General features: G+C 39.2%; 1 protein-coding gene across 2 annotated transcripts in view; it reads left to right on the forward strand.

The window, feature by feature from the left end:
- Positions 1-374: 374 nt before the first annotated feature.
- Positions 375-23,189, forward strand: part of hykk.2 (hydroxylysine kinase, tandem duplicate 2) — a 217,096-nt gene continuing 194,281 nt past the window's right edge. Inside the window, exons 1-5 of one of the 2 annotated variants that reach the window (XM_086162330.1) lie at positions 375-559; positions 1,164-1,471; positions 1,995-2,140; positions 3,767-3,947; positions 19,216-19,310. In XM_086162330.1, coding sequence (XP_086018456.1) covers positions 1,168-1,471; positions 1,995-2,140; positions 3,767-3,947; positions 19,216-19,310 — 726 coding nt within the window. In that variant the 5' untranslated portion in view covers positions 375-559; positions 1,164-1,167. Of the gene's footprint in view, positions 560-1,163; positions 1,472-1,994; positions 2,141-3,766; positions 3,948-4,229; positions 11,506-19,215; positions 19,311-23,189 lie in introns of those variants that run through there. The other variant, XM_086162329.1, reaches the window with a different exon arrangement.

A 23,189-nucleotide genomic window follows, 5' to 3' on the forward strand; every position in this document is an offset into this window, starting at 1 on the left:
GATATGGTTATGGTTGACTTGCATGTCATGTTTGGTTTTGGCAGAAGTTTTACACCGGATGCCTTTCCTGACACAACCCTCTGCATTTATCCGGGCTTGGGACCGGCTCTGGGAGACACTGCTCCGTTCCCCCCCAGGGCAAGCTAGGGGAGAAGCAGGCTGGTTTCCCCCTGAGGCTGCATTAAAGTTTAAAGTTAATCTTAACTAACATGATTATAAATAAACTTTGATCATGTGCCACTGAGCATGCGCACTAGCGATCCCGGTGGTCAACATCCGGTGCAGCCCCCCCACCACACGTAAACGTGATTTAATCTTCCGGTTGCCCTCATCCAATTTATTTATTATTATTTTTATTTTGTCATTATAATACGTGGTATTTTGGCGCGACCCCATAAAAATTGTATAGTACCGTCTTTAGTTTAATCCCGGTCCCTTTTGAGCGACAGCAGCGCTTCGCCCCTCCTCAGGTGAAAGTCTTTTCAGTGGCAGGAAGAAATTTTAGAAGCGTTTTGACCAAGTGACTGCGTTCAGCGTAACTGGGACAGCAAAGTGCGACGTAAGTTAACTTTTTTTAAATTAGATTAGAATTGAAGGTCTTTTTCATTCACTGTGCTTGTTCTGTGTTTAAAAAAAGCACGTTTTTTAAACCAACTTCACTTTTCTGTTTATTTTGTTTCTTCGAAGAGGTTGCACCACGCAAAGATCGATTTATTGTTAGCTTGTTTATTTTGACTACAATGATACAATTTCCCCCACTAAAATTTAACTCGTCTCGCAGAAACTCAACCGAACACTGCAAGCAATTCAAATAAATGTCTGAAAACCGTAACGCAATATGTCTTGAAATACCAACGTGAGTCGTACGTTACTTTATTTCTAATATGGTATCTAATTTTCCTCTGACTGCTGATATTTAAGATATGGAGAGGAATTGCGCTGCGACTGCATGGACGTAGATAAAAAAGAAACATATATACACACACACAGTATTGTATGACTATTTTATCTAGAAAATAATAGTGACTTAATACACTTAATGAGAATTCCTATTAAAAAAATACTGAAGAAACCACTGCAGTAAGTCAAGTGAGTGTCAATTGTTTTTGTGTCATAATCCTGTTTTGGTTTAAATTCATCTGGATCTTTTCCTCTTTTCTCAGCAAGATGTTAGCAGAGCATGAAAAGCCCAGCTTCAACAACTTTCAGGCGTCTGAGATCGTGAAGAAACACTACAACTTGACGGCAAATGAAATCAGCAGCCTGCCCAGCTACGATGACCAGAACTTTTTTGTTGCAACCACTGAGGGTCACAAGTACATCCTGAAGATCATGAACTCTAAGGACAGCAAGAACCCCTCTCTTATCGAAGTGCAAACCTACGCCATGTCTTTCCTGCATAAGAATGGCCTACCCACACAAAATGTCATCCTGACGACCACAGGACAGCTCATGGCTGAAGAAGAAATGGGTAAGCGATCTGACACGATCTGTTTTTTTATCATGTATACTTGAAATGTGTCAATCTCAACATTGTGCAGTTTTTGCAGCGAACACAACTATAGCTTTGGGGAAATGTTATCATAACAACGCATGCATGTCAAAATTTTCTTGCTGTGTCAACTCGAAGATGTTTCACACCCTCATCTGAGAAGCCTCTTAGGGTTTCTAATGTAACTGCTAGGGTTGGGGGTGGGTCTAGGTTACAATGGCTTTTTATGCAAATTGCATCCATGTGTTTTACATTCAGATTGTTGTTTCAAACAACAATACTACAAGTAATTTAGAGAACTACTACTACAAGACTATAGATGTGTCATCTATAACTGCCATAATACACAAGATAAGATACTTTGGCCCTTATTACTCCCATGCCAGAGAAATGGTGGATCCTAATCTGTTCTTGAACGACACTAAAACTCAAAAATTGTATTCTATAAAAAAAAAAAAAAAAAGCCCATAGTACTAAGAATCTCTTTTCTTTTTGATCACAGATATTGGCCGTGGCCCGGAGAAGTTCGTGGTGCGGCTGTTGACATTTTTACCTGGAATCACCATTTCAAAGGCCCCCCTCGTCTCTCAAAAGTTACTTTATGAGATTGGCAGGATGGCTGCCAGGATGGACAACACCCTACAACAGGTATAACTGGTCAGGTCATTCGTTACTATGGTCACTATCATTGTTACATCGGCGAAAGGTCGGTGACTTAATACATGTAACCATCTACAGTATTTTTTTCGTGCTCTTGGCTATCATCAGAAATGTTTGCCTTTAGTACATGTTCTACTGAGTGATTCCCAGACAACCCTGGGTCATTCACAGAGATTTTATGTTTTCTGTTGTTTTTTTGTATTCCAGAGAACAAATTTCCCCACGGGGATAAATAAAGGATAAATTATTATTATATTATTACTTTGAGTGAACAGTCAAAACTGGCAGTTTGGACCGACCAGTGGAAATTACTATTTTTGTCTTCTAGTTTTGTGTAAAAAGTCATGTTATTTATGGCTGAGTGCAGGCAATCTTGAATAGGCCGAGCGTCCTGGATTTGCAAATGAGTTAAGACAGTCAGAATTGCTCTAAACTTGCTTTGTTTGGTCTGGGAAGAAGTTGGGCCTGTTTTGCAGTGTTAAAACAAGTGCATTTACTATCTATGCATCAACAGGCAGACAGCCTTTGTTCCCAAGTAACTGTTAGAAAACCAAATATGTGAGCATTCACCTTAGTAAATTTACACAAATAGTGCCTCAGCCTGTTTGAGTCTGTGAAGGTTCACGGGTCATTTAAAAACACTGAAAGTTATGAAATAGATTTTGCCAATTCCTTAAATTGCTTTAAAAAGGATTACATTCTGTGTCTGGAGGTATTAAAAATTCAAGTAGACTTGGTGGGGAAAAAAAATCATTTTTATTCATAGTTTATGTTGATTAAGCTATATAAAAAGTAAATAACTTTGATCGGAATAGTGATGATCCTGGATGATTGACAAGCGTAATTCTTTACCTTGCCACTGCTTACATTGGGTGATCTGTTGGTGCACAAAGTTAAGATACCAGAGTTGGAGCATAAAGGAAACAAACTAAGAAATATACTCTTATCATCATAAACATATTTAAATCCATTTGACTCTTTAGTTCTATTGTCACCCAGAAGGTCATATGTACATACATCCTACTGTACGCTATAGCCAAAAGTATTCGCTCTCCTGCCTTGACTCGCACATGAACTTAAGTGACATCTTAGTCCTAATCCGTAGGCTTCAATATGATGTGTCAGCTATAACCGCTTCAACTCTCCTGGGAAGGCTGTCCACAAGGTTTAGGAGTGTGTTTTATAATCAAACATATTTGCAGTTTCACTTGGGCATTGAATTTGTTTAAATCGGCATTAAAAAAAAGGGCAATAAAAAGCATTAAATTAGCTGATACCTGCAGAAACCCTGAGGTTTTCAGTCATCCTGACTATGGTTAATCATTGTCAAATCTTGTTGTGGCAACAATACATCTATAAATGCAGAAAGTACCGTAACATTTTGTTTTACAACTTGCCATAAGTCAAATTAAGGGTTAAGAAATATTTATATAATTTCAACAATTAGTGTACTTGCAGTTTTTGTAGAATGACTGACACAGTACACAAAAAAAATACACAAAGAGTATGTTCTGACCCTACCATGTTGAGAATGTGCTTGTGAATTTCACACTGGCATAAAAAGAGTGCTAATCAGTGAATATGATAAGTTAAACAAACATGGTTTCTTTCCAGATGGACCATCCTCAAATTAGTGAGCTACAGAGGGAAGAGTTCATTTGGAGTCTGTCAAATGTTCCCCTTCTGGAGCCTTACATTCCAATTTTAGATGGAAATCCTCTTCAGAAAGTTGTGATATCAGTCATTCAACAATACAAAACTTCTGTCGTCCCCAAATACTCCAGTTTCCGCAAGTGTAAGTATGTTATTGAAGCTGTGATTCCACCTTACTTTTGTGCTTGGATTTCTTTTAATTTGATTATATTTGCAAGTGCAATCATATTTTCCTGCTCTAATATTCAATAATTTCTAAAAACACTTGAATTAGGGAGATGCTCATTATAAATACTCCCACAGCTGGAAATGTGTTGAATGGTAGCTCAAGTTCTGTCTGCAGAAATGGATATGTTCATGAATACATGAATGATAATGTGATTTGTATTTTCCTTTAAGAGTCAATGTTATTTTCTTCCCGAAGGCATTAATCACGGGGACTTCAATGAGCAGAACGTGCTTGTGCAACCGGATGAGAATAATGGCTATAGGATCTCTGGTATCCTTGACTTTGGGGACATGAACCAGGGGTACTACATCCACGAGCTTGCCATCACCATCATGTATATGATGATTGGGCATCCCGACCCGATTGAGATAGGTGGACCTGTCATTGCTGGCTGGGAGAGTATCATTCCCCTCAATGAGGCGGAAAAAGATTGCCTTTATTTGTTGGTACTGTCCCGTTTTTGTCAGTCAATTGTTTGTGCGTATCACAGTGTTACTGTTTACCCATCAAATGCAGAGTATCTGTTAAGTGCTGCCAAGAAGGGTTCTCCTGCTTTTCTCAAACTTTGGGAAGTAGGAAGGGAGCATGCTGAGAAAATTTGGTTCCAGGGTGCTGCCGAATTCAATTATCCATAGATTTATTTTTGAAGACAAGAAGACTTGATGACTGAGTCAAAATAGTAATTTTTTTTTTTTCTAGTTTTTTTAGAAAACAGGCCAAGGGTTTAGTGTTTTCAAACTCTTACTCAACAATGTTATGACAGGGTGGCGTGGGGTGGCGTGTTCTCCCCGTGTCTGCGTGGGCTCCCTCCCACAGTCCAAAATTATGCAGCAGAGTAATTGGGGAAAATTGTGTGTCAACTGTCTGTCAATCATGTAACATGAGAAAATATGACTCGGGGAAATTTATGAACATGTCTCTTTGACTTAATCAATTTGACACCTACAATTCTGTCAACAATAAGGCATAACAAAACACCCTAACTTAACATCCTGAGGAAACATCTCCTTCCACCTCTACTTAGCTGGGTTCTCGGCTGATGCCTACTAATGAAGCAAATTGTCAAAAAAAGTGATGACAGGCATGATGTGTTTCTTATGGGGGGGAAAAATACAACGTTAAATTGTTAAGACATATCTGAAAGAAAATCTTTCAGACCACTGGTGATGCTCATACAACAAAAAAAGGCTTGGAATGTTGCAAAGACAGAAGCACAAAACTTGTACTTGCATTGAAAGGCATGGATTTATGGCATAATACTGGAAAACTGTCTCTAGAAAGCTGGTCTTACCTTGTGCTACTTGGGTGCTTTTTCAGACTCCTTGCAAGTAAAACCATTATAACCATTTTCCAGTCACTTTTCTCACAAATGTGTTTTTCTTCCAACAGTTTCTTGACTGGAGGTCCTGGAACCTTCTATCCTTGATTTGCAGAGCACATTGGAGCATTGGCTCATTTGGCATCTGTACACTCTGTGGCAGTTCTTTCACTTCAAATTTCAGCTTGAAATTAACATTACCTTCACTGCTAACCTGACGAACTTGCAAGTTATACACGGTCCAGCTCCCGCTTTTCTGCGTCGTCCGATGCTAATGAAGTAAGATCCATTCAGTTTCAGGAACTCCTTTTCATAAAGTGATGGCCTAATTCTTGCAGTCTGGAGTATGATGACGTGGTCTCTTGGCGTGAAGATATCTAACCTTTTTGTGCTATCACACTCTGTGTGTGTATGCCCTGCAACAAGGTATGTCAGCACTCCATATATCCTTGCAATCTGAGAGAATGCATTAGCCGCATATGCATTGCTATTTTGGTAACCATGACCATCACTCCACACTTTGGAGATCTGGATGGTCCTGGATCACACCCACAAAATGGTGAAAGTAAAGGTGTGCAAATACCTCGCCATTCAGGTCCCCCTCTGATCTGATCCAAATAATGCAGTAGCCTTTGTGGACACAACAGCACGGCTTGCAAGCCTGTTGTCCCAACAGACTTCTCATTATTTATAGATTCCTTGACACAGGATTTCAAGGTGACATGTTCTTCATATTTGGCCTCAGTGATATTCCAATGTGAAGCCAGAGAAAAGGGCACACCTAAATACATTTTTAGTGTCCTTTTTTTCCTGAAAAAAGAAAAAAAAGAAATAAAACACCAAAAACAATTTACAAGAGATGTACAAAGGACATGAGGAAACAAACAAACAAACAAAAAAACATACGGCGGGGCACTTAGCACACGGACTAATGTGTTGCTGATGTATTTCACCATCAGCAATCCTATCCAAATTTAACAAACAGAGGGTGGCTTATTACAGTAAATACAATCACATTTTACCACAAAGTGTTCATATTATATTAATAACTCCCCTTACAAAATTATTAAATTTTCTCAATACCTCGGTCAATGGCTATCATCTGAACTTCTTGACTTTTTTAGTCTAACCCCGAAATACCATAACAGCACAATCACACCATTGCTAATACGCCCCCTGCTGTCCAACATAAAAAAAACAAATGCAGCAGACGCAACAAACAGGGACTTGAAGACAGTTCAGCGGGCTCTTTTGCCAATTTAGCCGCCACCATTTACCACTTTGTTACACATGCTTGAATGAAACAAAAATATCTGATCTTTTCTTGGAATGAATATGGAATACTCCTCATCATCAAACACATCTTGAACACTTGAGGCCAATGGCTCTCAAACCAGCACTTACAACTGCCTGTTGATATTCCCAGTGTAAGGTCAAGGAAATCGTTGTCCTCGGTATCAAACTTTGCATTCTTGCCACTCTAAAGTCCACAGAGCCGGTGATTGTTCATCAGGGTCAGTTTTGTTTTCGTTGTTTTCAGCCAGCATCTTATGGTTCCTGCAAGGAGATCAATTGTAGGGGAAAAAAAGTGCCTTGCACACTTTGAGACTTGTTCCGTCTTGAAGCTTCAGCTTCCACTGGAATCCCTCTGCTACTTCCTTTTTTCTATATGACCAAATTAGAGAAGTATAGCCAATGTTCATCCCAGGTGTTCATTGCAAAATCTTCTCAAGGATCCACTGCTTCTGCTCTGTGATGGCTTGGCAGTGTGAAGTTGAGACGAGGGACAGAGGACTCCTCACAGCACGGGTTGTAGTTTAGTTTGGATCACTGATGAAATCATCGTCAAAAGATATTTTCTCGTAAAGGTGTGGATGGCATCTTCAACGTCAACAGGAGTGTTTAAGGTTATGTCTGCTCCATCTGGAACACAGTCTTGGCCTGGTAAATGCCGCTTTACTTCTTTAACAACGCCCTCGAGGTCATTTTCATTGGATGAACCCTGATTGAGGTTCAGTTGTTGAGTGCATCTCCCACGAATGAGGAAAAACATTTTAAATCTGCGGTTTATGGTCACGAATAGGTGATCATTCTGAAAAAACATTAATTGTATTGTCTGCAGACACTGCACAACAGGAATACTATAATGGCAAGCAAAATAGCTAAGCAAGATAGTTTATTCCGTGCACATCGTTTATCCTGCTTTAGGTGGCTTCATTGATCTAGCTATTTTACTGACTAAGATGCTAACTAAACAGACTAAATAACCATGCTATATCGATAGTCTAGCCTATATTATAGTAAATCTCATCACCCACCAACAGGGGATAAACTCTGGATCATGGGAATAACTTCAGTGGCTTGATAGATTTTTCTCCTCCTTGAAGCAGCTTCCATCTTGAGAAGCTTGTAAGTCACATTGTCTTTTGACTTAGGGAAAACAAAAGGGCTTAAGTCACACTCTTGACATACAACGTTATACTAAAGTAGTAGAATCATGATCTGTGAAACTGAGGATGTAGGCAATTTTACCAGAGGTGGGCAGCATCAGAACAAGTTGAGTTAGGCCAAAAATCTTAGGTAATTAAATCAAGATATTGATGAATTCAATAAATGTGTCGAGACATGAGTGTGACTGGTTCGCGCTCATATTCATGTTTTGTTTGCCAAGGTACTAAACTGTATGGCGCAAGACTTCTTTGTGCGCCCTTTTGTCTAACAAAGTACGGTATTAAAACCAAAATATCTCAAGTCTTTATCAGATAACTCCTTTCATTATCTAAATGAGTTGACCTTTGTGCTGTTATTTTTACATGGTACGAGTTCTTTGGTTGGGGTTTATTATCCAAAAGATGGCCTTGTGAGTGTAATCGGTTAAGGTTAGTTGTCCACTCAGCACATGTGTCTTCAGCTTCTCTTTATAGCAGAGCGTGATCACATGAAATTTTTTGTTTACCAAAAGTGCGCTTTTTTTGTCCCGTTAAACTTGAGATACAATGTAAAAGGCCATTGAGTTCAGTCAGTAACTTATTAGTTTTCTGTAGCCAATTGCTGTGTGCAAGAAGGTACCTAGTAGAGAGTCCAGAGTTTGATGCTCAGGTAATATCACTATGTGGAATTGCATTTGCACGGATGAGCAGTTTCGCTAAATGGATTATTTTGCATTACTCTCGAGTTCATAATGAAACCGAGTTCAAGTGGCAAATGAACCACCTTTATTGTCACATTCAGTTATTCGTAGAGCACGTCATCAGCGAAATTGGACCGCTGCATTTAACCCATCATGGATGAACCATGAGCAGCACTTAGGGGTTCAGCGTGTTGCTCAACAACCCTTCAGGCTCGGAGGAGCCGGGAATCGAACCGGCAAGGAGGACAGACGCTTCTCCCCCTGAGCCATCCTGCCCCTAATTAATAATCACTAAGTGACTTGTAGTATTAAGTACTCTTGTGGTGTTTCAGCATTTATTGTTAAAACAGCCTCACAAAAATGACTACTAGTTTAATTAATGCACTATTTTTTTTCAGTTGGTATATTAGAAGATAATGACAATTAAATAGATGGCATTCTATGCTTAGCCTTGCTCTATTTTGCTCAAAGCAAAAAGGATAATGTTCGCACTTACATTCATAAATGGATATTTAAAGCAATTTCACTTCCTCACCTGTTGAACACATGGGTTTGGCGTGTTGCAAAAAGTTGAAATGGATTTAAGTAGAATCAAGTGACATGACTATAGGTTTTTGGGGAAAAACACAAAACGTTTGCAAAATTTAAAATATACCTCATCACTTAGGGTACCGAAGCAGCAAGGAGTTGCTAGCTTTATCATGGCAAAAGATTCACAGCCTTTACAATGATGGACTTTCTAATTCACGGAACGGGACAACCATCGCATCATGTTCATGGAAAACCCTCTTTGATGAAACCTTGCAAGTACCTGCAGGACGGACCGTGATGGACTCCTCTATCCTCAAGAAACGGCAAGAGAGGGAAACAAAACTCTCTCTGTGCTGTGACACTGAATGACTATCTAAAGAGGAAGAAAATCCAATGGGAACCAAGAAATCAACCTCACAGGGGAATTCAAACGACAAATACACGCGAAACTCACCGACCTATTGGAAAAAGGACTCCTCACCAAAGAGAAACACAAATTCATGAAGATTGACTCCGCGGTTACTCCAGTGTTTTATACATTACAAAAAATCCACAAAGAGTTCCAGACCGGTTATTACAGCTGTTTGCTCACTCACAGATAAAATATCAACATTTGTGGATTATTTCGTGCAACTTCTGGTCATCAACTCTGTTAAAATCCTTAAATCCATTACACATATTGACAGCAGTCATATCTTGATGACAATGGATATTGAATCCTTCTATACAAATGTTCCTTTTGATGGAGGCATACTGGGCAATCAATATTTTCTGGATAGGAGATCATTTTAGATCTCATAAAAGAAATACTTTCCAAGAATTACTTTTTGTATGGCACTGATTTTCTTGCAGACCCCCGGAGTGGCCATGGGGTCCAGGATGTCACTGAGCTTTGCCTCACTTTATGTGGGGTTTTTTCATGTTATCTTTAATCGGGAGAATCTGTTCCTACCCTTCATCAACCACTGGAAGAGGTATCAAGATGACATTTCCTTTATCTGGACGGATTCTGACGCACAACTCGAGGATTTTCAGAAATCTATCAACTCTTGAGGACCAACGTCTTCAATTCACGATGCAGTCAGACACCAAACAGAAGAACTTTTTGGATGTCATGGATAACAAGGAAATGGATGGTCTGAGAACCGATCTGTACCGCAAACCCACTGGTAGAAACGTTCTCCTGCATGGCGACTCCTACTATCCCAAATACCTAAAGAAGAACCTCCCCGCCTCCCAATTCCATGAAATCTGACGCATCTGCGGTTCAGACGAGGACGTTGAAAAACCTCAAAAAATGACTCCTTTAGTGGCTGCAAGCGAAATTGGATCGATAACGCGGCTTCACGTTTTACTTAGATGTCTCAGGATTACAGCTTTCCCACCACCAGGTGCAGGGAATCCAAAAGGGGAACTGAGTGTGCCGTTCTGTATTCACCTGCATCAAAAGCCATCGAAAGGATTATTAGAGAATCAGAATCGGAATTGCTTTATTTTCCAAGTAATTTTTGCAACTACAAGGAATTGGCTTTGGTTGACAGGGCTAAACAGATAATGTGTAACAAGCATTAAATAATATCAGGGCCATCGAGATCGGAAAGAGGCGAAACATAATGTCTCTACCTTGAAATACCGAGGGATCGAGGTTGTAAAATGTCCTTGCAGAGGAGGAGACCTCAACTCCATCCTTTTAAAACGGGCATATTTTTGTATATACACACTGGGAACACTAACCCCAAAAGGTTGAAATGAGGAATTCCATATTCAAACTTGTCTATAGGGAAGTCAGTGTGTGGGCCTTGTCATGTTTCTGTCTGTCTAGTTCTTCTATATAGTCTATATTATATATCTTATGCTCAAACCCTCCAGCCAATATTGTATGGTTCCATATTTGTACAGAAGTTAAAAATATACTGTTCTTTCTCCTGTTTTTTTTTCGCATACTTGTTTTGGCTCGAAACAAGTTGAAGGTAATGTTAAAATGCTAAAATTACATTATATATCTAACAAGAGGTGCAAAAAGAGGAGGTAATCAAATACATAATCAGTCCCTTTAAAAATGGCAAGAATTGTTTAAACATATTCGTGGTAAGCATCTGTGGAAGAGCGGGTGTTTGCTCGAAATGTCACGCTAGAATACATTTCCTGTGCTCTATGTAAAATATATTATAATAAATTACTATGGAGCACTCTTAGTGTGTGGATCTTTTTCAAACCTTTATTCAGTCGACTTTTGATCCAGCAGTCATTCCTAAATGGGCAGCGGATGTGCGTTTTTTTTTCTTTTTTTTTCTTTGTCAAAATTAATACCATAACATTTCAGTTTCATATGTGAAAAAGGAAAATGTAATGTTTCTTTTGATAATAATGATCACATGGCTTGCAACTCTAGTTTTTCTCCTGCATGTTATTCTTTTTTTTTAAGATTTAATTGCTTAAATAAACCATAAAAACAAAAATAGGAAATAATCTGTATCCCCATGACATTGGTCAGAACCAAAGCAAAACCCAGGTGTGATTGAATGAATTATTTATTTTCCTCCTTTCCACAATTCTAAATTCATCTTTTAACCAGTTTCTTCCCAACAATCAACAGAAAAGAGATTCCCTTCTCTCTGGTTGGTAAGTATGAGAAGAGGTCACAAATAAATGAGCAAAAATGTTTTTTTTTTCACTGTAGGAGAGTCAAAAAGGACTTTCTCTGCAGGTGTCTCTGCAAACCTCTCAGACTTTTTATTGTTTATCAAAGGATACTGCTTCTGTGAGAGGAAAAAATATAGCAAAATGTCATTTTTGAACCTGAGCAACCCTCTCATGTATCATCACCATTGAACACTAGATGGAGACATGTCTCTATTTTTATCCCACCACTCTAAACCGCCCATTTTGTGTTCCGTGTGTCAATTCTCCCACCATCATTACATTTCACGCACATAAACCTTCTCTACCTTTTACATGTTTCAATCTCGCAGATACCATCTGCCCCCTGCTCCCTCCGCAGCTCTCGATACAAACCTCCAGTCATGCAGAAAAAAAGTCACAGTGTGAGTCTGAATGTCTACTTGTGTTAGTGTTTGTTCTCCATCTGTTTCGCCGTACTTCACCGGTGTTTGAGCACAATGAGCTCACAGGGGCACATATTTGAACGCTACCCTGTATCCCTTGTAAGCACAGCTCTTCCTGTCTGCCTCTTACCTGACTTTTCTCATTTTTTTGCCTTTGTAATACTCAACCGTGATCCACATATTATCGCTGAAATGGAAATGGCAACACTCGAAAAGGCTTAGCTTAATACACCAAACCACTTATCGTTGCCATTAATCCCCTTGGCATTTCAGAACAGAGGGTTAGTTTCAAATTGCACCTGTTATGAAGCGCAGCGGAGAAATCTAATTTACACTCCAAAGACAATCAATCTGCTTGCTTTTGAACCTAAAATCAAAATTTCAATTTCAAACGATATTCTGCAGCTTTTGTTGGCCGTTTCAAGTGCTTCAAAATTTTTTTTTTGTTTATCTCATACCATTGCGTTTGAAATGACAGAATGTTCCTCCAAAGCTCGTCTCAAACACAATTGCAAAAAAAAAAAAAAAAAAATCTGGGAAACAACACATACTGAAAGGTAGGCAAACGGGAATCGCTCGATTATTAATAATTCAAACCGTAAAAGGAGAGGGTTTCTAACACCATTGAGTGTAAACAAATTATTTCATACATGTATTTGTATATGTAAACCTGCATATGTGTGCTGCAAAGGATACATTCATCTAAATCTACAGTAATAATAATGATAAAGATCGATTTAGCGCTATAGCAGCATTCATTTAATAATAGCAATAGCAGGACTTTGCTACTGGTAAGAGTAAAACGCCTCACTTGGTTCCTGACAGATACTTGACAGATAGCAGTTCATGTCCGGGTAATCCACCGTTGCTGAGATTTAAGCAAAAACCTCCAGGGCAATTACGACCGACCACGCTCTTAAAAAAAAGATGTTTACCATCTGGCGAGTTTAATATACAAGACTTTGTTACTTCATTATGGAGTACCTTGCTATCTCACATTTACTTTGCATTATAAATGCGATTAAGCTGATTACACATGTGTGTTTTATCAAAACAGCAAATACATTGCCCCTCCCACACACACACACACACATTCAGTGGGCTCCTGTGTATTCAAAAGTAGGTTTACTTTCTGGGAAAGGGCACCTCTAAATCATAACAACTTTCTAACAGTGGTGTAATAGCGAAATCATCCAGCCGCTGAAATGAAACACAAAACAAAAGGGATGCTCTTCACTACTGGGAGTAGAGCTGGGGACGAGACAGAGACCATTTGTTAGTAAGCATTTGTGTTTTGAGTTCAGTGTCTCCTGTCTTATCAGTTCGTTTCAGAGTGTCGGGGCTTTGCAGACACACGCCAGCAGCGGCGGTCTATTGTGAACCTCTTTTCTGTCTGTCAGACCTACAAACTCCCTTATTTGGAGAAAAAAAAAAAGTGCAAAAGTAGGTTGAAAACATGCATTCATTACAGTCTTCACACATTAGTACGCTGAATTTCAGCACACCTCAACTTTTGCTTTAACAGAGATGGTGGTGGCGTATCTTTGCAGAGCAGGTGGGAAGAACAGTGGCTGCATAGCTCTTCATCATAAGGGAGGTGCTTAGAGAGGGGTGTCGAATTGATTGGACAGAGTGGATTTACCGAGTTGACGGAGTCACAGGGGTGACTGTGGAGGCACGGGAACTTTTTGTGTTTTCTGTTTGTGTGCGGACCAGATTTTTCCTCATGTTGTGGGGACATGCGTCCCAAGATATTCACATTGCATGCATTTAGAAGCTTGTAATGACAAACCAAAAGGTTGAGGTCAGGTAAGGGTTGGACACGCAATGAGAATCAAGGGGATGAATGAATGTCATTGTAACAGCAGGGATTGAGAAGCAACTGTAAAAATTTGGAATACTTGGTATTTCCTGTGGGGTGTATACATTCACCCTCTTGTTTCCTGACGGGAATGTGGAGATTCCCTGACAGGATGGTGACTAATGGATGTTTACAAGCTCCGCAGTTGGTTAGGATTTGGGACCAAAATTCATCGGTGAGGTTTCGGAAAATCTGATATATACTGGAGCAAAAAAAAGTAAAAGGGTGAATCGCTGCCGGGGTAACGTTTTTTGACAAAGCAGAACGACTCATCCGAACATTGATGCAGTTACAAGCATCAGTGAATGTCTAAAGAATAATATTTACCATGTTAAACCACAGGAATCTTTGGAAAAACCATAGCGAGTTATGCATCCACTTTGGGATCATAGGCGTATAAGTAAGATTCGATTTTTTTTCCATGTATTATTGAAATGAATTGAATATTGAATTGAATTGGAGAATCTTACATTCAATTGAATTGAATATTGAATTGAATTGGAAAATCTGATATATTCTGGAGCAAAAAAAAAGGGTGAATCTAAAGTTACAAGCATCAGTGAATGGCTAAAGAATAATATTTAATATGTTAAACCACAGGAATCTTTGGATAAAACCATAGCGAATTTTACATCCATTCAGGCGTAATAAGGAATATTCTATTTTTTTAATGTCATATTGAATCAATAAAGAAATTCAAATGGGCACCAGATTGTTAAATTTCCACTGTTATTTTCACTGTTATTCCAGATGATTAGTAATCAATTTATAAAATACATTAAGAAAAGGTTGATGACAACATAGCGGCAAAACTTATTTATATCACTTATATGATGGTGACAAATAAGAGGACAATTTGAATTATTTTTCACAACAGAAATAATTATTAATTCTGTAAATAACCATTTCAATCCTGTTGCTGTGAAACCAGGCACAGAAATAACTTTTTTTTCCCCACAAACAAAATGGGCAGCAAAAAAAAAAAATCACAAGTTGTAATCAGCGATTCTATGTTTGGCTGATTGTGTAATCGTCACATTTCCCCGTGGTGTAATTGTGATAAGTGACACCAGCGGCTCAATTGCACCATTCAAGATCCACTGAACGGCTCCATCCTCAAGGTCTTTACACATGATGTTGCAATAGGAGACAACTTTCTAATCGAAAAAATTGCAAATGTGTTCATCAAAAAGTGATACCACCTAGATTGAAATGCAAATAAAAAAAAAAGCAGCGAATAATCGGAGAAAAATAGGACATGTTAAAACCAGAGAAAATAATCTCTCATTAAAAATCGTCTCATTTGGTGACCACCTGGTCTTATCTCCTGCTATTAAATAGATTAATTGGATATTTCAGGCTGCTCCGAGGCAATCGGGAAGTTCTAGAAAACAGCGGGTGGCAAAAGGTTACTATCCCGCTGATGTGCCCCAGGGTGGCCTCTCTGAGCGTCGACTGCAATGACATATGCTGTTTTTACTCCCATAATCCCACATGCAGTTTGCATTTGTTGTGCCGTCTTCAATGTAAACTGCACGGAGGCGTTCTCAAATTAGACGTGAAACTAGACGTGAATATACTGTATCTGCAAAGGCGCTAACGGAGGATGTCCACTTTGGGGTCCCAGGAAGTGCAAGCAACGCAATCATACAGGATTGTAACGCATTTTACATCCGGCCCGTTTTGCTTTTTTTATCCGGCCCGCCAAACTATTTTCTTTGAAATTTTAACAGCTATTTTCAATCAATGTTGAATTTAGAAACGCATTTTTCCCCCTTTGTTTAATTTTGTATGAATGATTTACATACAAAATAATGTCGGTTGGTACATTTATATTATTATTAATGATTTTAAAATTGAAAGAAAATGCCCCAAAATTGAAATAATTAAGATGCAATATCCATTTTGTGCACCCAGTTGGCCGAAGCATAAAAATTAAATAAGAAATATGGCCCGTCAACCAAAATAATTGCCCACCCCTGTTGTAACTCCTGCAACTCGTTCAGTGTGCAACAGATTTAAGCATCATTCTGAGGCGAATGAATATTTCTATTTGCTCTGTGTTGAATTAGTAAAAAAAGAATTCCAGAATCCATAACTCGATTAGAAAACAGGAAAATTAAACTGCTCCCATTTATTTATTTTTTTTTGTGAAGGGCACATTTGCGTATTTCTAAACTCCGTCGTATTTTTTCAAAGGTCAAATAATCATGACGACTGTCTGGAAAATCTGCTTCAACTGCCTGACGAAAATAAGAAGAGGCTCTTGATGCAAAAAAAAAAAAAACATGGTTTCCAAAGAGAGAACGAAATGGGGGGGTAGCAAACACTTGATTTACTCGCGATAACATTTTTCTCCACAGACTTATTCACCCTTCACACACTGATGGCAGGTTTTGCCATGCAAGGTGCCCATCGCTTCATCGGGACCCACCGAGGCGAAGTAAACTCAATTTAAAGAAAAAATAGAGTTCCCCTTACGACAGACATTCTTTTGAGAGAAAATGCTGCGCCGGTTACAATTAAATGAGTCTTTTTCAATTGGTGCTTGTTGATATTGGCTAGTTGCATATGTGGTTTGGCTGACCCAAACTGTGATTTAAAAAGGTTTCCTGGTAAAGGTGTCAATGCACTGCACTGCACTTATTTCAATGTAATACCCAGGAACTATGACATGCTGAGAAAAGTAGAATGGAAAACCGATGTTTGTAAAGTGTTGTCACACTGAGGTAAAGTGTTAACTTCTGGACTCAGCGACTGTAGACACTAGATGAAAAATATAGAAATAATTCTATTACAACTCTTCCTATGAAGCACACTTGTTCTCTGACATAAATTATATGTCCTATTTTTTTTTTTTAAGTATGTGAGGAATTGTCATCATTTTGAGTAAATCATCCGGTAAAGTTAACTTTTCTATCTCAAATGAAAAATCCAAACTCATGTAGAATGCATTGTTTGCATACGTTTATTTTTAGAATAAAGTGTTATTACATGCACTTTGGCTAACTTTTTTTTTTCTGGCTTGTGATTCAGACACTCAACTTGTTAGTGTTACGATCCTGATCCTCCCACGCCGTAAATGTACAGCTGAACTCCAGAGTACAAAATCAACACGGCGTCTGACCCTTTGAGATCCTTTCAAACACCCCCACATGCCCTACAGCCCTATAGTGGATGCATAACTTTCAATTCTTGTCATTTCTATGTGGTCATAAATCTTTAGTTTTGAGTTTGTCTAGTTTTACAAGAAAGCCTCCGAGGTCTGCCGAGGGACCGCAATCACATTCTAATGATTTGTTTTCATAACATGATTGACCTGGATGTCCTATATGGATGGTGAACCCTGCTGTTGTTTGCTCTTTAAAGAGTTTCGGTTGCTTTGGCTTTCGGCCTTGATAAGTAGGATTTTTCTTTGCTTTTGTCACTCATAAAAATATGATAAAACTTATTTGGAATTAAAATAAGTTAATCATCAGCCGTTCGGTAAAGGTAACTAAAATGCATTCATCCCCTGCACTGATTTATTTATTTTAGTTTAATATGAATTCTTCCTTGGCTCAATACTTTTATTATTACTTTTACATTACATTACATTACATTGCATTTGGCAGACGCTTTTATCCAAAGCGACTTACAATAGAAACTTTGGCACCTGGGAAGGGATGAGTTCCTCTAGATCTAATAGCACTAAAGTTTTCATAGTTTTCAGCACAGAACAACACAAAAGAGGTGCGTGAAGTACAAGAGATCCCAGACTTTTATCAATTACTAACAATTTATCGCGATCAACTACATCGGTGTTTTGATTGTCTTCCATCCCCCTGTCGTAAATTGTGCTTCCCCATTATTATTTAGCTGAAGCTGAGTGGCACGAAGGACAGAATGGAAGTCAACTCTGCTGCCAACACCCTTTTCCAAGCACAACTATAGTTTTTTTTTTTTATTTATTTTTTTTTTCCTCTCTCCCCGTCTGACGCTGATGTCATGAGCAGCTCAAGTTGAGAGACGTGTTCGATTCAGGGTGTCAGGGGCAATGATCCATAACCCGACACGTTCAGAATGCAGTGAAAAGTGAGCTCGGGGGGAGTCGTGTTGGCCACAAGCAAGGACAAGGCAGAGAATACGCACGCGATCCTGTAGCCGTGGAAATTTCTCAAAAGTTTTCCTGCAGATAAAAAGGCTTGATCCTGGTTCTTTTTCCAATTTTTTTTGCCGCGTCGTTTTTAACGATCGCTTAAATCACAGATAAAGTTTGCGATTTATAGACAATAAGACAATAAGACAATAAAAACACTAACCCCAGCTTACTGTTCTTTATATTTCCTGTGCATCTTGTATTTGCAAGTTTTATTTGCAGTGCTTATGTCCTCTATTGTAAGTCGCTTTGGATAAAATGTAATGTAATGTAATGTAATGTAAGACAATATGATTTTTAATAGTGAAATAGAACGACTGATGGTTTTCTTTGCAGTAAAAGACCCAGCAAGCCGTGTCAAATACTGTCGTGGCAGCTGTTTCACAATCGTCTACTTTTATTTTCCTACCACTTCAAGTGTGTTTTTTTCAGTAAACCAATTGCTCTGGTGTGTCCGCATCGTCGCAAACTAACAGGATTAAAATGTTTACAAGGAAAGCCATTTGAGGAGACCCCTGTCACCTGATCCAGTTAGACTCCTCGACGTCCAAACGTACGCAAAAAGTAATCAAAGTATCACCTTGTGGACATTTTACTGCAGTGTTAAAGTGAATGAAAAGTCACTAAAGGGGTACTGAGCTAAAAAAAAGTTGGAGTAGGAGTTTAGGAAAAAAGCCAGTTATTCTTTTGAATCCCTTCATGGAATGTGTTTTTAACGTACATTTCAAAAGAGACAAAAAGAGAAAGACCTATTTGATTAAAGCTTTAAACGTGCATTTGGTAGAAGGGAGACGCAACCCAACAAAGAGTCACTTCCAATATGCAAATACGTATTTCCTTGCAATCCTGTGAAAATCTCCGGTCTTTTGGCGACGAGGTGGCTTGATGAGACGGCGTCTCCTCGGTCCTGGAGGAGACATAATTATGATGACTATTATTGTAGCTTTCCTTCAATAACACAGCACTCTAAGACATTCGGCACAGCTTTTTTTTTTTTGTTCCCCCCTCTCTTGTGCATTGGTTTCGAATTGGGAACCTCTACTCGAGACATGTGTTTCTGATAAGAGGCTTAATGCAATTCTGTGATGTTTGACCGTGTTTGTGTAATACTGGACACGTATCTGCGTGTGTTTTACAGACGAACACTCGGAGAGTAAAAGGCACTGGAGACCGAGAGGAAAACAACCCGTCACCGGTGGGGAAGAGATGGCAAGAGATCAGGAGAAAAGAGAGGTGAGGGAGTGGGAGGCTCGGACATCCAGGCTGTGAATCATTGAGAAGGAGCAAGGGGGTCATCATGACCATTCACGCCCGTATACGTGATCCAAAATCTCTCGTTTGTTGGCCTCCTCGGCTTTTCTGTTCGACCGGCGTCAGAGAACACCGCCGATCCGTCATCATTGGCTCGGCAGTACTAAGCATTAAATTCCGTTTTATCAGGAGGTTAAATACCGTGATGGTTTCCTCAGAATTTTAGCGGAGAGTTAAGTGAAAACACCTGGTGGCGGATGAATGGTATCATTTCAGGTCAAGATTTTGCAAGATTGTGGAACGAAACTCTTTTAAAGCCCCGATACCTTTGTCTTTTCGCCCGATCCCACCCCCCCACCCCTTTCTTGGCCCACGTGTTTCCCCCCCCCCCCCCCATCACAACCTATCGCCACTCTCAAGTTCTTTTCACGCCAAAAACCCAAGATTAACCAGACAAAACCCGGAGGAGCTGTACGCGTAAAGGCCGACGTCCAAATTAGTCAGATCAAACGCCGAATTATCTTGAACCGAACACATCCCCATTGCAAAAATCTGCGTAATCTCCGACCGACCTCGTCGTGAAAACAAAAGCGCCGTTTCCAGCGGCAGACTGCGTGGGCGAACTGATGAGTTTATAATGCGTCTGCAGTGAAATACAAACAGTCGCTGCTGAAGAAGGCTGGTTTACACAAAAGACGGAGACGTAGGGAGGTTATGATGCCAAAAATGTCTCGCTGGCGAAGCCCCGCATTTCAGAAATCTCCGTCTGTGACGGCTGGTGCCGAAATGGTCAAACAAAGTTGTTTGACCATCGGGAGGGAGTTCATGAACGTGGTGTGGCTTTTCCATTTGCTCATTTGCTCATAGCTCTGTTTCTTCATTTATTTACCTTTTTTCTACATGTCTCTCTAGTAGCGAGTCCAGATAACCTCCCTTACGTTTATCTGATTTATAAGCACAATAGTTCACCCAATAGTGCTTTATCTGTTAGATTTGTTGTTTGTTTTTCACTAGCAATGTGTCCAAATGTTAACGCCCTTAGCTGCTAGCACGCCAAAACACCCAGTTTTTGCAGACTTATATTGCACAAACCACATGGAAGATTCCCTAGTCAGCGTCTGCTAATTGACAAGAGGAGAGATATGTGGGAAAAGGGGTTGGAGGTGTTTTGGCTGCCGGCTGCAGACTAATGAATCAGTGAGTGTATAAACTGATTTTGCAGAGAGAAGGACACTAAGGCATCTTTTGTGCGTCTGGATCAGAATCCAGTAAATAGGAGTAAAGGCTGCATTTATTTGTCTAAGTGTGTGATATGGAAATTTCAAGATATTTTCAAGTGCATGTCTTACATATTTTCTTCATTTTCTGATCGTCAAACTTACGGTGCAGCTCGATGTGTCACAGAAACATGCATGTCTCTATGCACACCATGAATTTTATCAAACTAAGATCTTTAGCGGCACTGTATTTTTGAATTCCGCATCAGGCAAATTAAACTTTTTTGTTTTGGTACATATAACGTTGTACTTTATTTTTATTCCAGAAAGCAGGGCGATACGTTCATTTATAATTCATTCATGTTTTTATGATTCATGAAACAGTGTGGTCATCCAGTGTTGATCCGTATCAGTTTCAAGAACTCCTTGGTATTGCAACACCAATTACCACTAGATTTAAAACACAATTAGTATTGTTGTCATATTTGTGTCCTTTAACTGTGACAGGAAATAGGATTTGTTATGGCATCCTCAAAAAAATCTCAATTGTGACCTTATATTATCATTAGATCGGCAAAATAAGCCAAAGTAGGATAATATTATGGTTCTGCAAAGGAAAGAAAACCCAAAACATTCGTGATATGATTAAAAAAAAATGACATACATGTCATACTTGTTTGGGTTGGCTGAGGCTCAGCTGTCAGTGCAGGCTTCGCACTAATCAGAAGGTTGGCAGTTTGACCCCTTGCCAGGCAAGTTGCTCCCAAAGGCTTGGTTTGCACCTTGCATGGCAACTCTGCTGCTATCAGTGTGTGTGACTGTGTGTGTGTGTGTGTGTGAGTGTGTGAGTACTTTCCAGTGTGCTTTGAAACTGCAAGGTGTGAAAATGCTATATAAATGGAGACCAAAACTGCAGCTTTGAAACCCAGCAATTAGAATTACATTCTTGAAGAAATAGAGAGTTATATGGAGGAATTTTACCACAAGAGTGAAGCACTGAGATTCACCTGTTATTAAAAAAAAAATGTGATTTTGTTTATCACAACATACCCATTAAGTATCTTTGACTCAGAGAGCAATAACTATGTTCTCTACTGAAACAAAAAGGCCCTTGATAAACACATCATGTGAATATCCTGGTCAAACCATCCACTTTATGTGAATTTTCTTACACTAACTTAAGAAATATTTTTACAGTAAAATAACCAAAATAACTTACCAGATTTTTGATTTCAATTGCCAATTTTGAAAACGCTACCAATGTACATGACGTGTCGTCATTTAAAAGCCCCTCATTCTAAGTCTCCTTGTTCTAACACTCCGTTGATTTTACAATCATTTAACTTTCTAGTTCTGCACATCTGGTGAATATTTACTGTTTAACCATTACTTTTTAATGATCAAGAAAAACATGGGCTTATTCCAAATTAAGAGCAACAATGGTTCAGTTTAATTGAAGTCAAGGTCAGAAAATATATGTTTGCACGGTCTCTTTTTATAGATAGTGTCTGGTTTTCAGTCGTTCTGTGAATAACTATTGAATAAAGATAATTTTTTTTTCAACTAATGATATTTCACAATATTGACTACAACAGTAAACCCAGTAGGTTTACAGTCTCCATAGCAACACTTGCTGTGTGTCTTCCATCCATCCATTGTCTTCCACTCATCCTTCTCAGGGTCGCAGGTGATGCTGGAGTCTTTCCCAGCCGCCGTGGGGTGACAGGCGAGGTAAAAGAATGTGCCAGTCAGTTTCAGGGCCGCATATAATGACGGACAACCAGTCACTCTCTCCTTGGTAAAATTGCCCAAATGTTGGCCAACTTACCTACTGCATGTTATTGGACTTTAGGAGGAAAGTCACGCAGGCAACATAAAAACCCCCAGATAGAAAGATGCCCTTTATCAAAAACAGGGTCCTTCGTGCTTTGAGGCCAAACCGCCGCACCTCGTTTTTGACGATGAAATTTGTAATTTGACCTGATCTGGGCGGCGATGAGGAGTCCGTATTCTAAAGGCTGATCTGCAATACAAACCATAAACTTCTATTTCTAGTGGTTGCTTGTGCAAGTGTGCTTTGTTTGAAGAATTAGTCTTGGTCTTAGTTTGGTTAAGCCACCAAGATGAATTTACCAGCGGGTATTTTTATAGGACAATTCCACATACTTTGTAGCAACAAATCCTTTTTTTTTTTAAATTTTTTGGCATATAAGTAGAGGAATATTAGATGTCATTGACTGCCTTGCTTTTGCTTGCATTGCTTTGGTCTCCTCACCAAACCAATCTTGGCAAATTAGCCAGTGTGTGCAGGAAGAATACTTTGGAGAGTGAAATTTTGTTGGTAAGATACGTGGCTTTCTGAAAGCTCTGAGACATGATTTAACTGCTTAGAGACGGGGTCAGTCATCCACTGCCCCGTACTTGTGAGTAAGAAGAGCCGATCAGTGTCATTACTATTCTGGTAGCATGTTTGCTTCTTCAGAAATCAGCCCCAAGGGCAATCATCTTGACTTCTCATCTCTACATGTGTTTAAGATAAGCAAGTAAACTCGGTAGGAAATGCAATCCGATATTCCATTGCGCCACATACGAAAAAATAACCGCTTTGCTTCCTGTTTGTTTGTCAAATGAAACAGAAACAGAA

The sequence above is a fragment of the Fistularia commersonii genome, chromosome 16 (assembly GCF_037954325.1).
Source record: "Fistularia commersonii isolate RoL2024-O1a breed Wild chromosome 16, RoL_Fcom_v1.0, whole genome shotgun sequence".
NCBI classification, from domain to species: Eukaryota; Metazoa; Chordata; class Actinopteri; order Syngnathiformes; family Fistulariidae; genus Fistularia; species Fistularia commersonii.